Source organism: Vanacampus margaritifer, chromosome 11 (assembly GCF_051991255.1).
Source record: "Vanacampus margaritifer isolate UIUO_Vmar chromosome 11, RoL_Vmar_1.0, whole genome shotgun sequence".
Taxonomy (NCBI): domain Eukaryota; kingdom Metazoa; phylum Chordata; class Actinopteri; order Syngnathiformes; family Syngnathidae; genus Vanacampus; species Vanacampus margaritifer.
In genome coordinates, this window is record NC_135442.1 from 15,864,744 (window position 1) to 15,881,062 (window position 16,319).

Consider the following 16,319-nt stretch of genomic DNA (forward strand, 5'->3'; position numbering starts at 1 on the left):
ACTGTTACCATAATTCTTATTACACAGTTCAATATAAGATATATTAATATATTGTAGTATACTGTATATTTCAACAACAACAAAAAAAGCCTCTAATAAATACCACGTTCTGTCATCATTATTATTTAGATTTTCAATAACAAAAGATAAACATGAGATTTCCATTCATATTGAAAATAGCATTTCTCTCTGTATTGTTAATTTGTATTTGTTTTCTAATTGCTTTTGTTATTTTTTTTCTCAGTTGAAACATCATGAAATTAATTTGACCTTTTTGTCCTGATTTTTTTTCTCTTTTCTTCCCCCTTTCTCTCTGCTTCCTCTCTTTATTTTGCTCCTCTTCCTCTGTTGCCTCCTCCTCAAGCTCATGACCACCAACACACAGATGGTAAGCCTATCTTCCTCCCTTTCTGCGCTTTCTGTCCCTACATTCGCCTTTTTTAGTTTTCATTGTCCCATTCAGTTCCATCTTCATTTCAGAGTGTAGTTTCCCAGCGCTCCATCATTCCATGAAACTCTTAGATGCTTCCTCACGTGATCCCTGTGTGATGTGGTAGCAAATAGAATAACACCTCAGATTATGATCCGACATTTGCTCGTCTAATGTGTCTTTGTATTTGTCTGTTTATGTGTGCCTTTGTGTCCTGTCATTAGCACAAATAATTTTTGCTTAGCCATGAGGACTGCACTAAGAAATAATATCATTTTCAATGCAAATATTTGCAGAGGAACCTCTAAAGTTGAACACAAGCCATTGGCTTCCAAGTTGTTGTTGCTGTGCCATCATAAAACTTTTATTAACTGTAGAGAAGATAACCATTGTGAAATTGAACTACTGTATGAGTAAAGCTACTCATCCATTGAATGCCCTGCCTAATGCAAAGGGAACATGAGGGCCTTAACTGAGAGATACTGCCATCTAGTGGTGTTTTATAGGTCTCTCTGGAATGTTATGTCATATTTTTGAAAAAAGTACAATTATGCAGCTATTTGCTGGCAGTCTACTCCGATCATTTACATGCTAGCCATTAGCTATTATTTTAACTTTCAGAAGTTGGTCAAATTGATCATTTCTATGTAACTGATATTTAATTAATTTTATTGTTCATATTTTACCTGTTTCTGTGCCGCAATAGATTCCATTTCAGGTTGTATGGTTATCATCACACTTCAGTAACCCTTTTGTGGTGGCACAGCAAAAAGCTAAACAAGAAGCAAAACTCATCTAAAACACAATGGAGGATGGTTTGAACTTTTGCTCGACTCTTGTGATATTTAACACTTTTGGGTGGGTTCCACTGTATAGATGTCAAAGTAACAAAATAATAACTAACCCTAAAATAAGTAGTACTAGCTCATTTATTATGATTGCTTCTTAATCATTTCCACTAATTCGTATTAAGAAAAAAACTAATCAGTCAATTGTGATTGATTTATGTATTCATTTGTAAAAGTTATCGTCTTCCCCGGCCGGCCTTTCCCTTGCAGATGTTTGGCAACTGGACCTTTGGGACTCTTGTTTTCACTGTGCTGGTGTTCACGGTGACACTTAAGGTATTGTATGACATCATGACTCTACTTTAAATGTTCTCCTTATGAAAAATGAATGATGGACTACATATTACGGTTGAGCCTGTAGGAAAAACTTTTGACGAACAATTTAGCGAGTGATTACAATGCATGTATATACTGTACATGTTTAGCTCGCCTTGGACACGCACCACTGGACCTGGATCAATCATTTTGTCATCTGGGGCTCTCTTCTTTTCTACGTGATCTTCTCTCTTCTCTGGGGAGGCATCATTTGGTAAAGTTTGATTAGCATTTTCATGCTCCAATAACGTCGACATATATCTGTGCATCCGTGGAGAAAGGAACCTCGTCTGTCTGTTCCCATTGCATAGGCCCTTCCTCAACTACCAGAGGATGTATTACGTCTTCATGCAAATGCTGTCCAGCGGGCCGGCCTGGCTTAGCATCATCCTGCTCATCACGGTCAGCCTGCTTCCTGATGTCATCAAGAAGGTCCTCTGCAGGGCTATGTGCCCCACAGCTACAGAGCGTGCTCAGGTGAGACACTATAGAAATGGATGTCAGTCCTGTTGAGCGTAAAATTGCTTTGTCATAGAGACTTAACAGTCGCTAATCCAAGTGTGGGCAAAGTATGGCCCGCATTTTCTCATTTGGATAATATAAAAAATATATATCTTGGAACAGCATGGTTGCTGTTTGAGCTGCTTTTTTAAAGCTGCTTTTAAAGCGCATCAGTGTGTTAATGGGGTTTGTCAATATTTTTAAATAATAGGCCTTTTTTCTCCGGCATTAATGAAATGCTCTTTTGTAGAAATTTATTATTACATTTAAAAAAGGTAAAAGCATTCTCACTTAATAAAAAACAACAACCTTTTAGTGTGTGGCTTGTTTAATTGGTTAGCGCCATCTTAACTGCTTCTAATTAGCATAGCTTTCTAGCAGTTGGGTAGCATTTGTAAATATTTTGATGGGCCGAATTTTTTTCTGTTTTGACAAATTACTTTTTTGTAGCACTTACAATACATTTTGATGAGTTGTGAGTTCCATCTGCTAGTTTTAATGTTTATATTTAACAATGCATGCTATTATCCCGCTAGCTGCTAGCTAGTAAGATTCCAGCGTATCACCATTATGTACATTGATCCACCTGTACTTAAGGAGAATGACATTCTGCTTTGACCTGATTATATTTTCTTGACTAATCTATAAAGCGAAACGGTGAATTCAGTGACTTCCCATTTGTAATTCCTCACCCTAGTTTAGCCTCCTTTGAAGCACACAGGATCATGAATTGGAATGGGGGGGGTGAATGGAAGGACTGACAGATTATTTTTCCTGCTCTGCTTTTTCTTTTCATCTCTAATGAACCACCATAATCACATTTCCACCCACCACCGCCATCGTTCTTTTCCATTCTTCCATTTGGTTTAATTTCATTACTGTCCTCCTCCCTCCATGTCTTCACAATCACCAATGCCACCCTGTGCACACCCACAACCCATGGTAACCCATCAGTCCACACCTCGCCCGTGCCTTACCGTGGAGCCCTCCACCATCTTCATGCTTTCTCAGTCGTCCAGCAGAATGAGTTTCTGATTGAGCCAAACAGACGGAGGAGGAGCAAGAAGAGCAGGTGACTCTTTTAAGGCCTCAAATCTTGCATGCATGCTGGTAATGTAATAAATGAAAATGAAAAAATATATGTTATACACGCCGTCTCCCTGCATCGCTTCACCTAACTGCAATGCAATACGTGCTGATTCCTCCTCCTTTCCTGCCTATTAGAGTTTCCCAAACTTTTTCAGCTTAACACCCAAAATACATCAACATATACTGTACAAAAACACAAGACATGCATGAAAGATCCCTTTACCAAGAAATTGGGTGCTTAACTGCTCGATGATTTATTGCAGTGATTCCCAAAGGCATCCATTTTACATTTTCAGATAAATCTCACGGCAAAGGACCAAACAAAAATACTGAAATAATGATAATCTCATCTCAATTTATTCATAAATTCCATTGGGTCACTGCCTTGTCTGATAAACAGACTTACTGTATCCTGTTTTATGAATTGCAACAAATGGATGCACATTTGACTGTATTGTAATTTATGCCATCTGATGGAAGAGCATTATTCAATTGTTCTGCCTGTCACTATACACTGTTGACAATTTGACATTGATCGATGAACATAGCTGTATTTTGATTAGTAAATATAAACTTTCTGACAAATTAAGTGAAATTGGATCATTTCTGACCGCACCCCTAATAATCTCTCACGGCACACTAAGGAATCACTGATCTATAACACAAAATAAGTTACTCAGTTCTCGTCAAAATCAAAATCGAGCCCAAGCTTAAGTTTGAGAAACTTGAATGTAATGTTCCTCTGAATCCCTTCTGTTGACTATTTCTATACATGCATCCCATCCTATTTATTTCCAGGGTCTCAAATTTGACTAGTATGTTTTTCAGTGAACTTTTAAACGTGCATGAATTACTTGTTTAATTTGTTTAGTTGTTTTACTTACATTCCACTCAAATGACAGGTATCAGTTTCTCTATTTAATATAGATTTATTATATTTTAATGATGATAATAGTCTATTATCATCATCCATCCATCCATCCATTTTCTTGGCCGCTTTTCCTCACTAGGGTCGCGGGGGTGCTGGAGCCTATCCCAGCTGGCTTCGGGCAGTAGGCGGGGTACACCCTGAACTGGTTGCCAGCCAATTGCAGGGCACACAGAGACGAACAACCACACTCACATTCACACCTAGGGACAATTTGGAGTTTTCAATTAACCTGCCATGCATGTTTTTGGAATGTGGGAGGAAACCGGAGTACCCGGTGAAAACCCACGCAAGCACGGGGAGAACATGCAAACTCCACCCAGGAAGGCCGAAGCCCGGACTCGATCTCACGTCCTCTGCACTGGGAGGCGGACGTGCTAACCAGTCAGCCACCGTGCTGCCCCTATTATCATCATTTAAAAAAAAAAGTTTGATCTGCAGATGCTCATCTTTAAGGGGGGATTGATTTCAGGTGAGGTTATGATTAGTAAAAAAAAATGTAACTGCAGTCTGGGAAGACAAGAAAATATTGAACATCAATAACAAGAACCAAAGAAAAGTATTATGAAAATACAGTTGTATTATTTACTGATTAAAGTCAAATAACAAGAATTTTAATTAATTTAGGGTTAGGGTTAGGGTTAGGGTTAATTTTAAACATTTTAATTAAACAATTGATAGCTATTTATATAAGATTTAGTTGCAAATTTAGGAGAATAATGTCAACATATACCCAAATGAGAGAAAAAACAACTAATTGTTGTTCACCCAACCAAAGATTTTGTTTGTTTGATTTTTACAAATTGAGAAACAAAAAAATAATGAACTCATTTTTATTTCATTTATTTAGCTAGACTGGTATTTAAAAGACTAAATAAAGTGTTCTTTTGAGGAACAGTGATGTCATCTGGTGTTGAAAGATGGAATTGCAAGTGTGACTGTGATGATTTACGACAATGATAACAAACTGACAACTTTGAGTTATCATGCATTTGCACTTGTGTTGTACTTATAAATTTCTTAGCAATGTTACTTTGGCATTAAGATAACAACTCATGGAAGGAACTTTCTGAATATTAGCGTGCTTTCAAACATAATTGAACCTCTAATGATGAACAGAATCCATTTTGGGATGTTATTTAACTTCCAAATTGTTTTAATTTCAAAACAAGTTTTTCCCATGGTAAATATTACGGATCTCATTTAACATTTTTTTATTATTCTAAGTAATGTTATGTTAGTATATTTTTGGCTGATGTTCGCATTGTATCTTAGGAATTTGACTTACAGTATGTTCCGTTTTGCAAGTGTAGAGCTAATCGTCATCTTTTTTTCTTTTTTTTTGCTGGTGTTGTTTGTATCTGTAGGGTCGAGACAAGTTGGCACGGGACGACGTGGCCGAGCTGTCCTCCCGCCGCTTCTACAAAGGCGCGAGCGTCGACTCCTCTCAGCTGCAGCTTGGCGCCGTGGAGACGCTGTCGCTCCGCGCCTCCGACCCCCTTCCCCAAAAACTCTTGGCACACTTGGTGGAAGGGGGGAGGGCGGACTTGCGCTCCCTCAGCCCGTGCATGCTCCGGCTTTCCGGGGCGGGGATCGCCTACTACGCTCCGGGGCCAGAAACATCAGTCTGAAGCCCAAACTTTAGTAAGTTTTTTCGGAATGGAGTCAAAGGGGAATTGCGAGCGGCCATCTTCATCTCAAGGGTGAGAATTTATACGACACACAAGCTCACCATGTGCACTTCTGGACTAGTGATCACCCCTTTATAGGTACTATCGTCCAAACTCTCCATGTTCATTCGTTTTTGCTTTTCTGACATCTTCTGCATATTGAAAGAACAATTGGGAAGATACAGTCTAGCCTATTTGTACAATGACGTCTTTATATTATTTTGTGTCAAAATCTGTATGTATATATGTGTATGTTCACTTTGTGGTCTGGCCAAGTAAGGGCTGCCATCAAGCTCAGCCCTTTAGGTGTGCGTGCGTATGTGTGTATGTATGCCTGCGTGCATGACGATGCCTGCACTGTATGTTTTGTATGTGACACACCTTTGCCTTACAGGTAAACCACACAGCAGCAGGCTAGGAGCCAAAGGTGTTAAAAATAATAATGATACAAAAAAGAGCAAGTGGTGTATTACAAAGCCTTACACACACTAACCAACCACCCCACCACACACACACCTCATCCTCTTAGAATGGGGGGGAAATAAGAGAGGGATGTGCAGTATTGTCGCCACCCTGCCTTAATTCATACATGCCTGCTTACAGTAGTTTCTATGGGACACTTATTTTCACCCACCTCACCTCTTTTGTCCTTTCATGTCTCAACTTTTTGCATGGTGATGTGTACCCAGGACTGAACTTCTGTTTTCTTGTACCGTGCAGCCATGTGGCACTGAGGAGTATTAAGGCTGCACTGAAAAGATACATTAAAAACAACAACAATCACGTTATGAGAATAAAATCATAGAATTGCAATAATAAGTTATATAATAATAAATATATATAAATAGATTATCTGGCAAATACAGTATAGTTTGTGAGCAAAAAATTTTAACTTTTTTGATTGGGAACTGTCATCTTTATATTATGCCCCCAAATGACCATCACATTCCACAATGCACGGCAAAAGCTGCTCTGCGTTCTGGGAGATGATGGCCATGTAGGCCTAACAGAAAACACACTAAACATAAACATTACTGTACACAAAAAGGCTAACAACGCTGCTGTGATTTGCTAGCGAACCCACTTTTATTTCATCATTACAAAAATTAATGTTTTCACCATTATGTTAATTTTTTATTTAACAACAATCAAAATAAGCTAAATACAGGAAAACATCGCTGTAACTGATTATTTGCATTTCTATTCATTTCAATAGGAACTATTACCTCGGTTTGCAAACATTTCAGTTTGAGAACGGGGTCACAGAATAAATTAAATTTATAACCCGAGATTCCACTGTACAAAATCAAAGTCCAATTATATCCGTCTATACAGCTGCAATTTTACAAGAATAAAATATTAAAGTTAAAAAAAAAAAAAGGCATACTTTTACAATCAAAAGGTGTCAATTTACAAGCCTAAGCGTAATGAGAAAAAAGTAACCTTAACGTTAAATTCTCATAGAATCTTAAAAAGGTTGGAATTTTGTAATGAGAGTAATGTTGTGATGGTGCGGTAATTTTTTAAGAAAAAAAAAACATTTCAGGAGAATAAAATTATCAGAAAACGTTTCAATTTTATAAGAACAATTTTAGGATGAAAAAATATTTTAGGATTATTTTTGTTTTACAACAACAACAACAAAATTTAATACAAGAATAAATTTGTCATTTTGTAGTGTTACAAGAAAAAGTTGTAATATTACCAAATAAAGTATTCATATTACGAGCATAATTGTATTTCTACATGTTCCCTTTTAATAACTTAAAATTATGACTTTATTTTCGTAATATTACAATTAGTCTCATGACTTTTTTCTGTGTAAGTGTAAGATTTTTTTTTTTAAGACTTCACATTATGACTTCATGTATTATCACATTAGACCTTTTTTCATAAATAAATTTACTTTTATAATATTAAATATTAGAATGTTATTTAAAAAAATAATTTTATTATTACATTGTACTTTTATAATATTATATAATAAACTTAATTATCATACAGCTCTGATGTGTTTTTTTTCTCTATGCGCTGTGTCCCTAATACTCCTTTGTAGCACAGTAATGGTTGCATGTGCTGTAAAAGAGACTTCCAGATGATTTTGTGCTTTTTGTATGTTATGCAAAAACTAATGTCCGGTCTGATGAAGGCCAAGAACATTTTCCTTTTGTTCTCCTGTCTTGGTGGCAGTCACTATCGATGAATGGATGTAACTTGACACTGATGGTATATCATGTACTCGGCAGGAAGACTTGAATAGGCGACATCACAATCAATCAATAGAATGTCAAACCAATTTGTCCGTCACGTCCTCCAGCTGACGATTGTAGCTCATTCCGGATCAACCTCTCTTTCCTCTCAAGAACACAGTTTATTTTTGTATGCATCACCATCTATCAACGGGTATAGATTAAATATACATACACACAAAAACAGTAGTTTTTATTGTACAGATTAGGTACAAGCTGTGACACGCATACAGTCTGTTTTGATTTCAGGACTCAACATCCTGACCTCAGTGACACTCACTGTGCTGTTGCCATATTGTATCCATGCGGACAGATTTGACATGCTCCTCTGCTTAAATGCTTCATGATTGTTGTATCCATCCATTGTTGTATGCTACACATTCACATTTTGTAATTTATTTTTCAAATTGAATTTTAAGGTTTCAACATGTGCCAAAAACTTTCTAACATTTTGTTGTCAAAGGGTGGATGATACTGTAATTTACCAGCTGTAACTAAACTGTAATGTCGTCAGAGGATATATTGTGGTTGTCTACAATCCATTTCTACTGTTTTCTTTGCAATCAAAGGTCAATTGTTGTATTTTTTTTTTACTTCCAGCTACACTCTTAATTGTGCTTCTTCAACTTGTGTATTGGGATTCTTAAAAAAAAAAAAATCTAAACGAGGTCCTGTGGGATATATTGTAGTCATCTACAATGCATTTCTACTCTATTTCTTGGCATTTAAAAAATGAATAATAATTGTATTTTTACTTCCAGTTCCACTCACCCATGTCAATTTAACAGCATGAAGAAAAAACTATTTCCAATATATTGTAGTCATCTACAGTAATTTACATTTTTAATGTATTCTTCACTTTTCACCACTATGGCATTGTTGTGTTGTCCATTAGGATGTTTTGTGCATGTTTCCTTTGCTATTTTTGTATATCCCTGAAAGAAGATTATATTTGAACTCTGTTCAAATGTGGGTTCAAGTTTACCAAAAGGGTCAGTAGAAATTTATCAGTACACACACTGCACTTTGTGGTACAGATCTGTGTTTGCCCAAAAACGAAGGTCTGTTGTTCGTCAGCTACGAGGGGTTTACTGTACACTTACTTCTCTTCCTCACAAGTTATTTTTCTAAGAAGATTGTAGTGGGTGAAGTGACCAAATAACTTGAAACTGGCCTCCATCTCAATTGGTTGTATCTCACCAGCCTTTTTCTCGAATGTCAACGCCGCTTCTTCTGAAGTCCATCAGCACAAGCGCAGCAGGCGTTCGAAATGCTGACATCTCCGAGCATGTCAAAGGTGCCAGAGGTGTGTGTGAGTGTGTGTGCTCCCGAGCGGCACGTACACTTTCCGTACAGCACTGTTTGTATTACTATTATATATAACAGGTTTTGAGACTTTTTTTTCTTTAAAAATAATGTCTAAAGGTTATTTTGTTTCCCTCTCAACTATTTTTGCAAGCCTGTCTGTAGCAAATGAGGATTTAAAGCACTGTATTGTCATTTTGCTTGGAATAAAGAAATGGTTAAAACATCAGACTTGTTTTTGTTCTTTTTACAAATTCTAGTGAATTTCGGTTTAATTATTTTAATTATAGCCTCAGTCTCTACCACTATTGACTTTTACATGATGGATGGATGGATCGATAGATAGTTTTTTTATTATAGATATAGATGTATTTTTATTGTTATTTATATTATCAGTAACCAATGTAGCCTTATTGTTAATGTTATAGTAATAGTAGTATTTTATTACATATGTTATATTGGACAAAGCGGAAATTCATATACTGCACTTATCAAGTGTGATCTTGTGACCTGCCAAGATAAGCCTTTCTGAATTGATTACATCCCATTATGTACATATTATTGTAAAACCGTCTTTCAGAAAAGCTTTTAAAATATGGTCACGTTACGTATTCCATCTACCCATTTTGACAAATTGGTTGTTGAATTGCAGCTAGCATTGCAAACGCTAACTAGCTTTTAGCAGCGACTGGAGAACCACCAGAAAACGCGCTAGAAGTGTGTAAATAGTTTAAAGTGGCATTATAAGACGTATCAACTGTAACTCAAAGGAAATAAAACGTAAGTTTGCGAGGATATTTAACTTAATAAAGTAATGCAATTTCTCGCTTTTTTTTTTTTTTTACCGTGACGACGTTATTAAACACACGCGACTGAAGCTGTCTATTGTTTAACCGTTTACGTTTCGATACAAGCGTACGAATATTCGAACGACACCTTGAACTAACTGTGTTTGAAATACACAAAAAAATTGAGATCAGAGGAAATGCATACATAACGAATCACATTGCAAGAAAACGTTAGGTCAGGTATGTATCTTTCTTATCTGTCTGTCATTATGACGCTAGTTATTGTTTCGTCAATGTATAGCATTCATGTATTGTTTCAACGAAGCTTTCAAAGATGAGGCAGATGATTGTCGTTATAGCCTATTATGGTGCTTCTTGGTTGCAAGTGCATGTTTTGCACACCAGATGTCGCTATTGTATCACAGGTGCGTGTGAGACTGCAGCCGACCTCTGCTTCTCCTCCCCCAACCATTGTCTGCACAGGTTTGCAGCATCACGCGAGTCTCTGATGTATGCGGATGAGGCTGCATCATCATCATCATCATCATCCTGCTCCAGCTCCTCCCCATCTTCTCATGCATCCTTCCTTTCCCAACTCCCCCCTGGCCGAGGACGTGTCCCGGCAGCCCAGGCTGTGTGAGGCGGCATCAGCATCGCTCAAGCATCCAAGGAGGCCACCAACATCGCCTATTCCACACACGTACACACACACACGCCCTCGGCATCCATGTTACATACAAGACCGCGACCAGGAATACCCTTCTGATCCCCCTGCGTCCCCTTCTTCCTCCCACCACCATCCCCCACTCCCCATAACGCCACCACACCAATCTCTCCGAGGAACTGTCCGGTAAAAGCAGGCAAGCTGTCTCTTCTCCCCAGGAAAGCTTCTCCTTGCTGGGCTGCTGGTCTTCCGCTGCCCCTCTGGAGGATGATCCTGTGGATGAAAACGGACGAGATGGACGTGGGGGAGCTGCTCGAGAGGCTGAGGACGGTCACCAGGAGTATAGGTGGGCCACAGCTGCACACACCCATACGTAAACAAGAACATTCCCGTGCATGTTAGGTTCAAATTGGACCATGAAAAGGTGAAACAAGGCATTTTTAAATGAGGCCATAAATGGATTTGTCAGCACTTATAAAAATGACATCATGACCTATATTTTATTACGTATAGGAGGAAATCAATGCACTGTGTAGAATAGAACCAAGACATGTCAATACAATCTGAACAGTTAGGTGGTCAAATGCTTATTTTATTTAAATTGTATCATTAACATGAGGGAAATTTGTTTATTAGGTGTGCCTGGATACACCCACCAGTAACAACATTGGCTACACATGCACTATGTCTTGAGGTCCATTACAGGAGCTGTACTATTTTGCTTGCATGTCATAGTCAGTTATAATAGAGATTAATAATAATTTGATGTATTACTTTGTATTGGTTGTAATATAGACATGGATCGTGTGCATGTGTGTGTGGTCTGTGTGTATCTAGACCTACATAAACAGTAGAGGTGTGCCAAAAAAATCGATTCTCATTTAGTACGATTCAGAATCGATTTTAAATGTCCCAAAATCGATTTTATTTAAATTATTTTATACTGTCTTGCCTTTGTCCGTGTGTGCCTTTATTATGAGCGCTGTTCATGTTGTACCCGGTTTGGCCACTGAGGGGCAGTGTGGTTCCACGCGGTCTAATACACTGTTAAGTTGTAGCCACATTAGACAGTAGAAGGAAAAAGTCACAATCAAGTTATTCCAATAAAAGTTTTTTTTTCAGCGTGGAGCCGTTCTTTTGAGTGGTAAAAGTGCAGTGAGTAGTTAGCATTAGCGAGTCAGACTTGAGTAGATCGTTACAATTCCTTGCACATCTATAGATTGAAGCAAAAATAATTGTCAATCAAATCATTTTGAATCAAAAATCTTTATTAATTGAAAATCGATTCAGAATCGAATTGCAGACCCAAAAATCTGAATCAAATCGAATCGTGAGACATTCGAAGATTCCCATCCCTAATATAAAGTATACTGTGTATGTTGCGTTTACAATGTATATATTTCATATATAGTATATTTGTATGTATGTGTGGTGATATGTGTTTTATCTATTATAACTAATTGCTTGTGTTATACTCAATGATTAATTACATATTGTGGATTTTGTATCATTTGTGGCCATATTTGCTTCCAAGTTTCAAGTGATACAATGTTCTGTAGCTACCGTTATCTCCTGAAACTAATGCTACTGATAGAATTTGTAATGCGTGACAAAGTCCAGCACTTAATTATGAAGGATTATTTGCGAAAATAATGTGGCGTTTTCTGTAAGTGATAGTGACACATAATAACAGGACTCCTCCTCCCTGCTTACCTTGGCCCCGATCCATGAAAAATAGCATACAATAAACATACAGTACGGGCAGATGAGGAGTACCTGTTTTAAAACAGGTCAAGCATAAAATAATTAGGAGAAGCCAATTGTTTAATGAGATCAGTGAAGCAAAGAGAAGTCCTGATGGTGCACATTTCTAGCAGCGAGTGGGCAGACTAGACATTAGAGAAATGCTGTTCTACTGCTTCTATTGAATGTATTTACCTGATGCTTGTAACAGGTCCCCTGCATTGGGGTTTATTTGTCTTTGGAATTCTCTGCTACACTATATAGCGCCCACAGGTTTTAGGTTCCCCACCCCTGCAGTACACACGCAGTTGTCATTAAAGACAATGGTGACGGGGATACGCAGTGGCTGGATGGCGAGAGCAGAAGAGAAGCTAACGATGATCTCACGAGACAGGAGAGAGTAGGAGAGTGTGCCCAAAGAGATTCAGGGAAGTCAAAAGAATTTATACTTGTCTATGCTAAGATGAAAAGGAAATTGAATGCTCAACACGCTATTTATAAATTGTAATTGACTAATTGAGCCATTTTCAACAGTAAGGAGGTCATATTTTGTCTATAATTAATGTGATAATGTCATTATTTTTCATGAATTAATATCTTTAAAATCAAATTTTGCCTCTTGCTGTTGACTGAAGATGACATCATCTCAGGAAACAGGTAGCAACATTTAATCATCGTTGATTTTATTTTATTTATTTATTTATTTCTTTTTTAGTCGCTTAGTTGTCCAATTATGCACCAGGAAACTAAGACTATTAAAAGGCAACCAAGTGAGGTGTTTTAAGCTCTTTTTTTTAATTTTTATTCTGTGTTGCTGATGGTGTTGTCAAAGTAGTTTATTCATCTGGCTTCCAGGAAGGATGTGCACTTCCCACTCAGTGACTGTAAACAAAGTGTAGTTTGCCTTTTGCCCAAAGTCAGCCTGGGGGAGGCTCCATCACCCCGTGATCTTGAACAGTATACTGGAAGTGGTGTAGAAAATAGATGGATGGTTGTTTTAGTGGTAGCCTAAAACATTTATTGAAGCGATGAAGTCCGAGTAGCCACTTTCTCCACTTTGACTTCATATTGCTATAAATATACAAGTTGATTGGCTCTCAGGCTGACCTATTTACTGTGGATATTTATCACATTTTGGCATGATCACTATAGTGGGTTATTACTATGTTTGTTATTTTTTTTACCTCCTCCTTCTGTTAAGCATGATTATAAAATTCACAAGCAAACTTTGTTGACTGTTAAACTTGTGGTTTGTTGCTTGACCGAAAACACAGTTCATTGTTGTGTGTGTGCTCTTTAATCACTGGTTGGTTGTGGCTATTTTGATTAACATTTTTGGCATGACTCCACCAAGGCAGGCGTGAACATGACGCGTGACAGTGTGCGACAAAGGTTGCACACAAGAGTGGGATCAAACCAGATTAACATGAAGAGGGGGGGGGGGGTCACTGCTTAGAAGGGCAATGTTGCATTACCCCTACCAGCTGTGCATGTTACAAGCGCCCGTTCTCACAAGATTTGATGTAATTTGGTACAACAATCTGTCTTCATTTTCTGCTAAAGAATATTGTACAAATACATTGGAAGCTTAAAAAGTTGAACAGTTTTCCCAAAGGAAAGAATAGATTAGAAACAGAGTCAAACTGTTGCTAAGTTGCTAATGCTACAGGCAGTTCTAAGTAACATTTTAGCATAGCACTCATTCACTGCCATAAATGCATTTAATAAAAAAAGATTATTAAAAATTAGGTGCAAGAGGCGATTAATTTTTTTAAATTGTGATTAATCACATGACTTCACTAGTTAACTCACGATTAATCACAAATTCTATATGTTCTAAATGTACAATAAAACATTTTAGGTTTGTTAACAAAAGTGGAAAAAAATGTTAAACTAATATAAAAAGTTAAAATGATTTTTTGACGTTAATAGCCGTCAACGGCAGTGAATGAATTTTAAAAAAAGAAAGAAAATATTTTTTTAATTCGGAGCGTCAGGCGATCAAAGCTTTTAATCGTAATTAATCACATGACTTCACTAGTTAACTCACGATTAATCACAAATTCTATATGTTCTAAATGTACAATAAAAACATTTTAGGTTTGTTAACAAAAGTGGAAAAAAATGTTAAACTAATGTAAAAAGTTCAAATGATTTTTTGATGTTAATAGCCGTCAACGGCAGTGAATGAATTTTAAAAAAAGAAAGTTTTTTTTTTTTAATTCGGAGCGTCAGGCGATCAAAGCTTTTAATCGTAATTAATCACATGACTTCACTAGTTAACTCACGATTAATCACAAATTCTATATGTTCTAAATGTACAATAAAAACATTTTAGGTTTGTTAACAAAAGTGGAAAAAAATGTTAAACTAATATAAAAAGTTCAAATGATTTTTTGACGTTAATAGCCGTCAACGGCAGTGAATGAATTTTAAAAAAAGAAAGAAAATATTTTTTTTAATTCGGAGCGTCAGGCGATCAAAGCTTTTAATCGTAATTAATCACATGACTTCACTAGTTAACTCACGATTAATCACAAATTCTATATGTTCTAAATGTACAATAAAAACATTTTAGGTTTGTTAACAAAAGTGGAAAAAAATGTTAAACTAATGTAAAAAGTTCAAATGATTTTTTGATGTTAATAGCCGTCAACGGCAGTGAATGAATTTTAAAAAAAGAAAGAGTTTTTTTTTTAATTCGGAGCGTCAGGCGATCAAAGCTTTTAATCGTAATTAATCACATGACTTCACTAGTTAACTCACGATTAATCACAAATTCTATATGTTCTAAATGTACAATAAAAACATTTTAGGTTTGTTAACAAAAGTGGAAAAAAATGTTAAACTAATATAAAAAGTTCAAATGATTTTTTGACGTTAATAGCCGTCAACGGCAGTGAATGAATTTTAAAAAAAGAAAGAAAATATTTTTTTTAATTCGGAGCGTCAGGCGATCAAAGCTTTTAATCGTAATTAATCACATGACTTCACTAGTTAACTCACGATTAATCACAAATTCTATATGTTCTAAATGTACAATAAAAACATTTTAGGTTTGTTAACAAAAGTGGAAAAAAATGTTAAACTAATGTAAAAAGTTCAAATGATTTTTTGATGTTAATAGCCGTCAACGGCAGTGAATGAATTTTAAAAAAAGAAAGTTTTTTTTTTTAATTCGGAGCGTCAGGCGATCAAAGCTTTTAATCGTAATTAATCACATGACTTCACTAGTTAACTCACGATTAATCACAAATTCTATATGTTCTAAATGTACAGTAAAAACATTTTAGGTTTGTTAACAAAAGTGGAAAAAAATGTTAAACTAATGTAAAAAGTTCAAATGATTTTTTTGATGTTAATAGCCGTCAACGGCAGTGAATGAATTTTAAAAAAAGAAAGATTTTTTTTTTTAATTCGGAGCGTCAGGCGATCAAAGCTTTTAATCGTAATTAATCACATGACTTCACTAGTTAACTCACGATTAATCACAAATTCTATATGTTCTAAATGTACAATAAAAACATTTTAGGTTTGTTAACAAAAGTGGAAAAAAATGTTAAACTAATATAAAAAGTTCAAATGATTTTTTGACGTTAACAGCCGTCAACGGCAGTGAATGAATTTTAAAAAAAGAAAGAAAATATTTTTTTTAATTCGGGGCGTCAGGCGATCAAAGCTTTTAATCGTAATTAATCAAATGACTTCACTAGTCAACTCAATCACAAATTCCATGTACAAAACTAAATGTACAATAAAAAAATTCTAGGTTTTCAACAAAAGTGAAAA

At 36.3% G+C, this 16,319-nt stretch overlaps 1 protein-coding gene across 3 annotated transcripts in view; it reads left to right on the forward strand.

Moving 5' to 3' along the window:
• The window catches only part of LOC144060544 (phospholipid-transporting ATPase IH-like), a 47,240-nt gene extending 37,674 nt beyond the window's left edge, over window positions 1-9,566 (forward strand). Inside the window, exons 26-31 of one of the 3 annotated variants that reach the window (XM_077580208.1) lie at window positions 365-388; window positions 1,489-1,554; window positions 1,704-1,807; window positions 1,905-2,070; window positions 3,049-3,166; window positions 5,479-5,624. In XM_077580208.1, coding sequence (XP_077436334.1) covers window positions 365-388; window positions 1,489-1,554; window positions 1,704-1,807; window positions 1,905-2,070; window positions 3,049-3,129 — 441 coding nt within the window. In that variant the 3' untranslated portion in view covers window positions 3,130-3,166; window positions 5,479-5,624. Of the gene's footprint in view, window positions 1-364; window positions 389-1,488; window positions 1,555-1,703; window positions 1,808-1,904; window positions 2,071-3,048; window positions 3,167-5,478 lie in introns of all 3 variants that reach the window. The other 2 variants (XM_077580207.1, XM_077580209.1) reach the window with 2 other exon arrangements.
• Window positions 9,567-16,319: the final 6,753 nt, after the last annotated feature.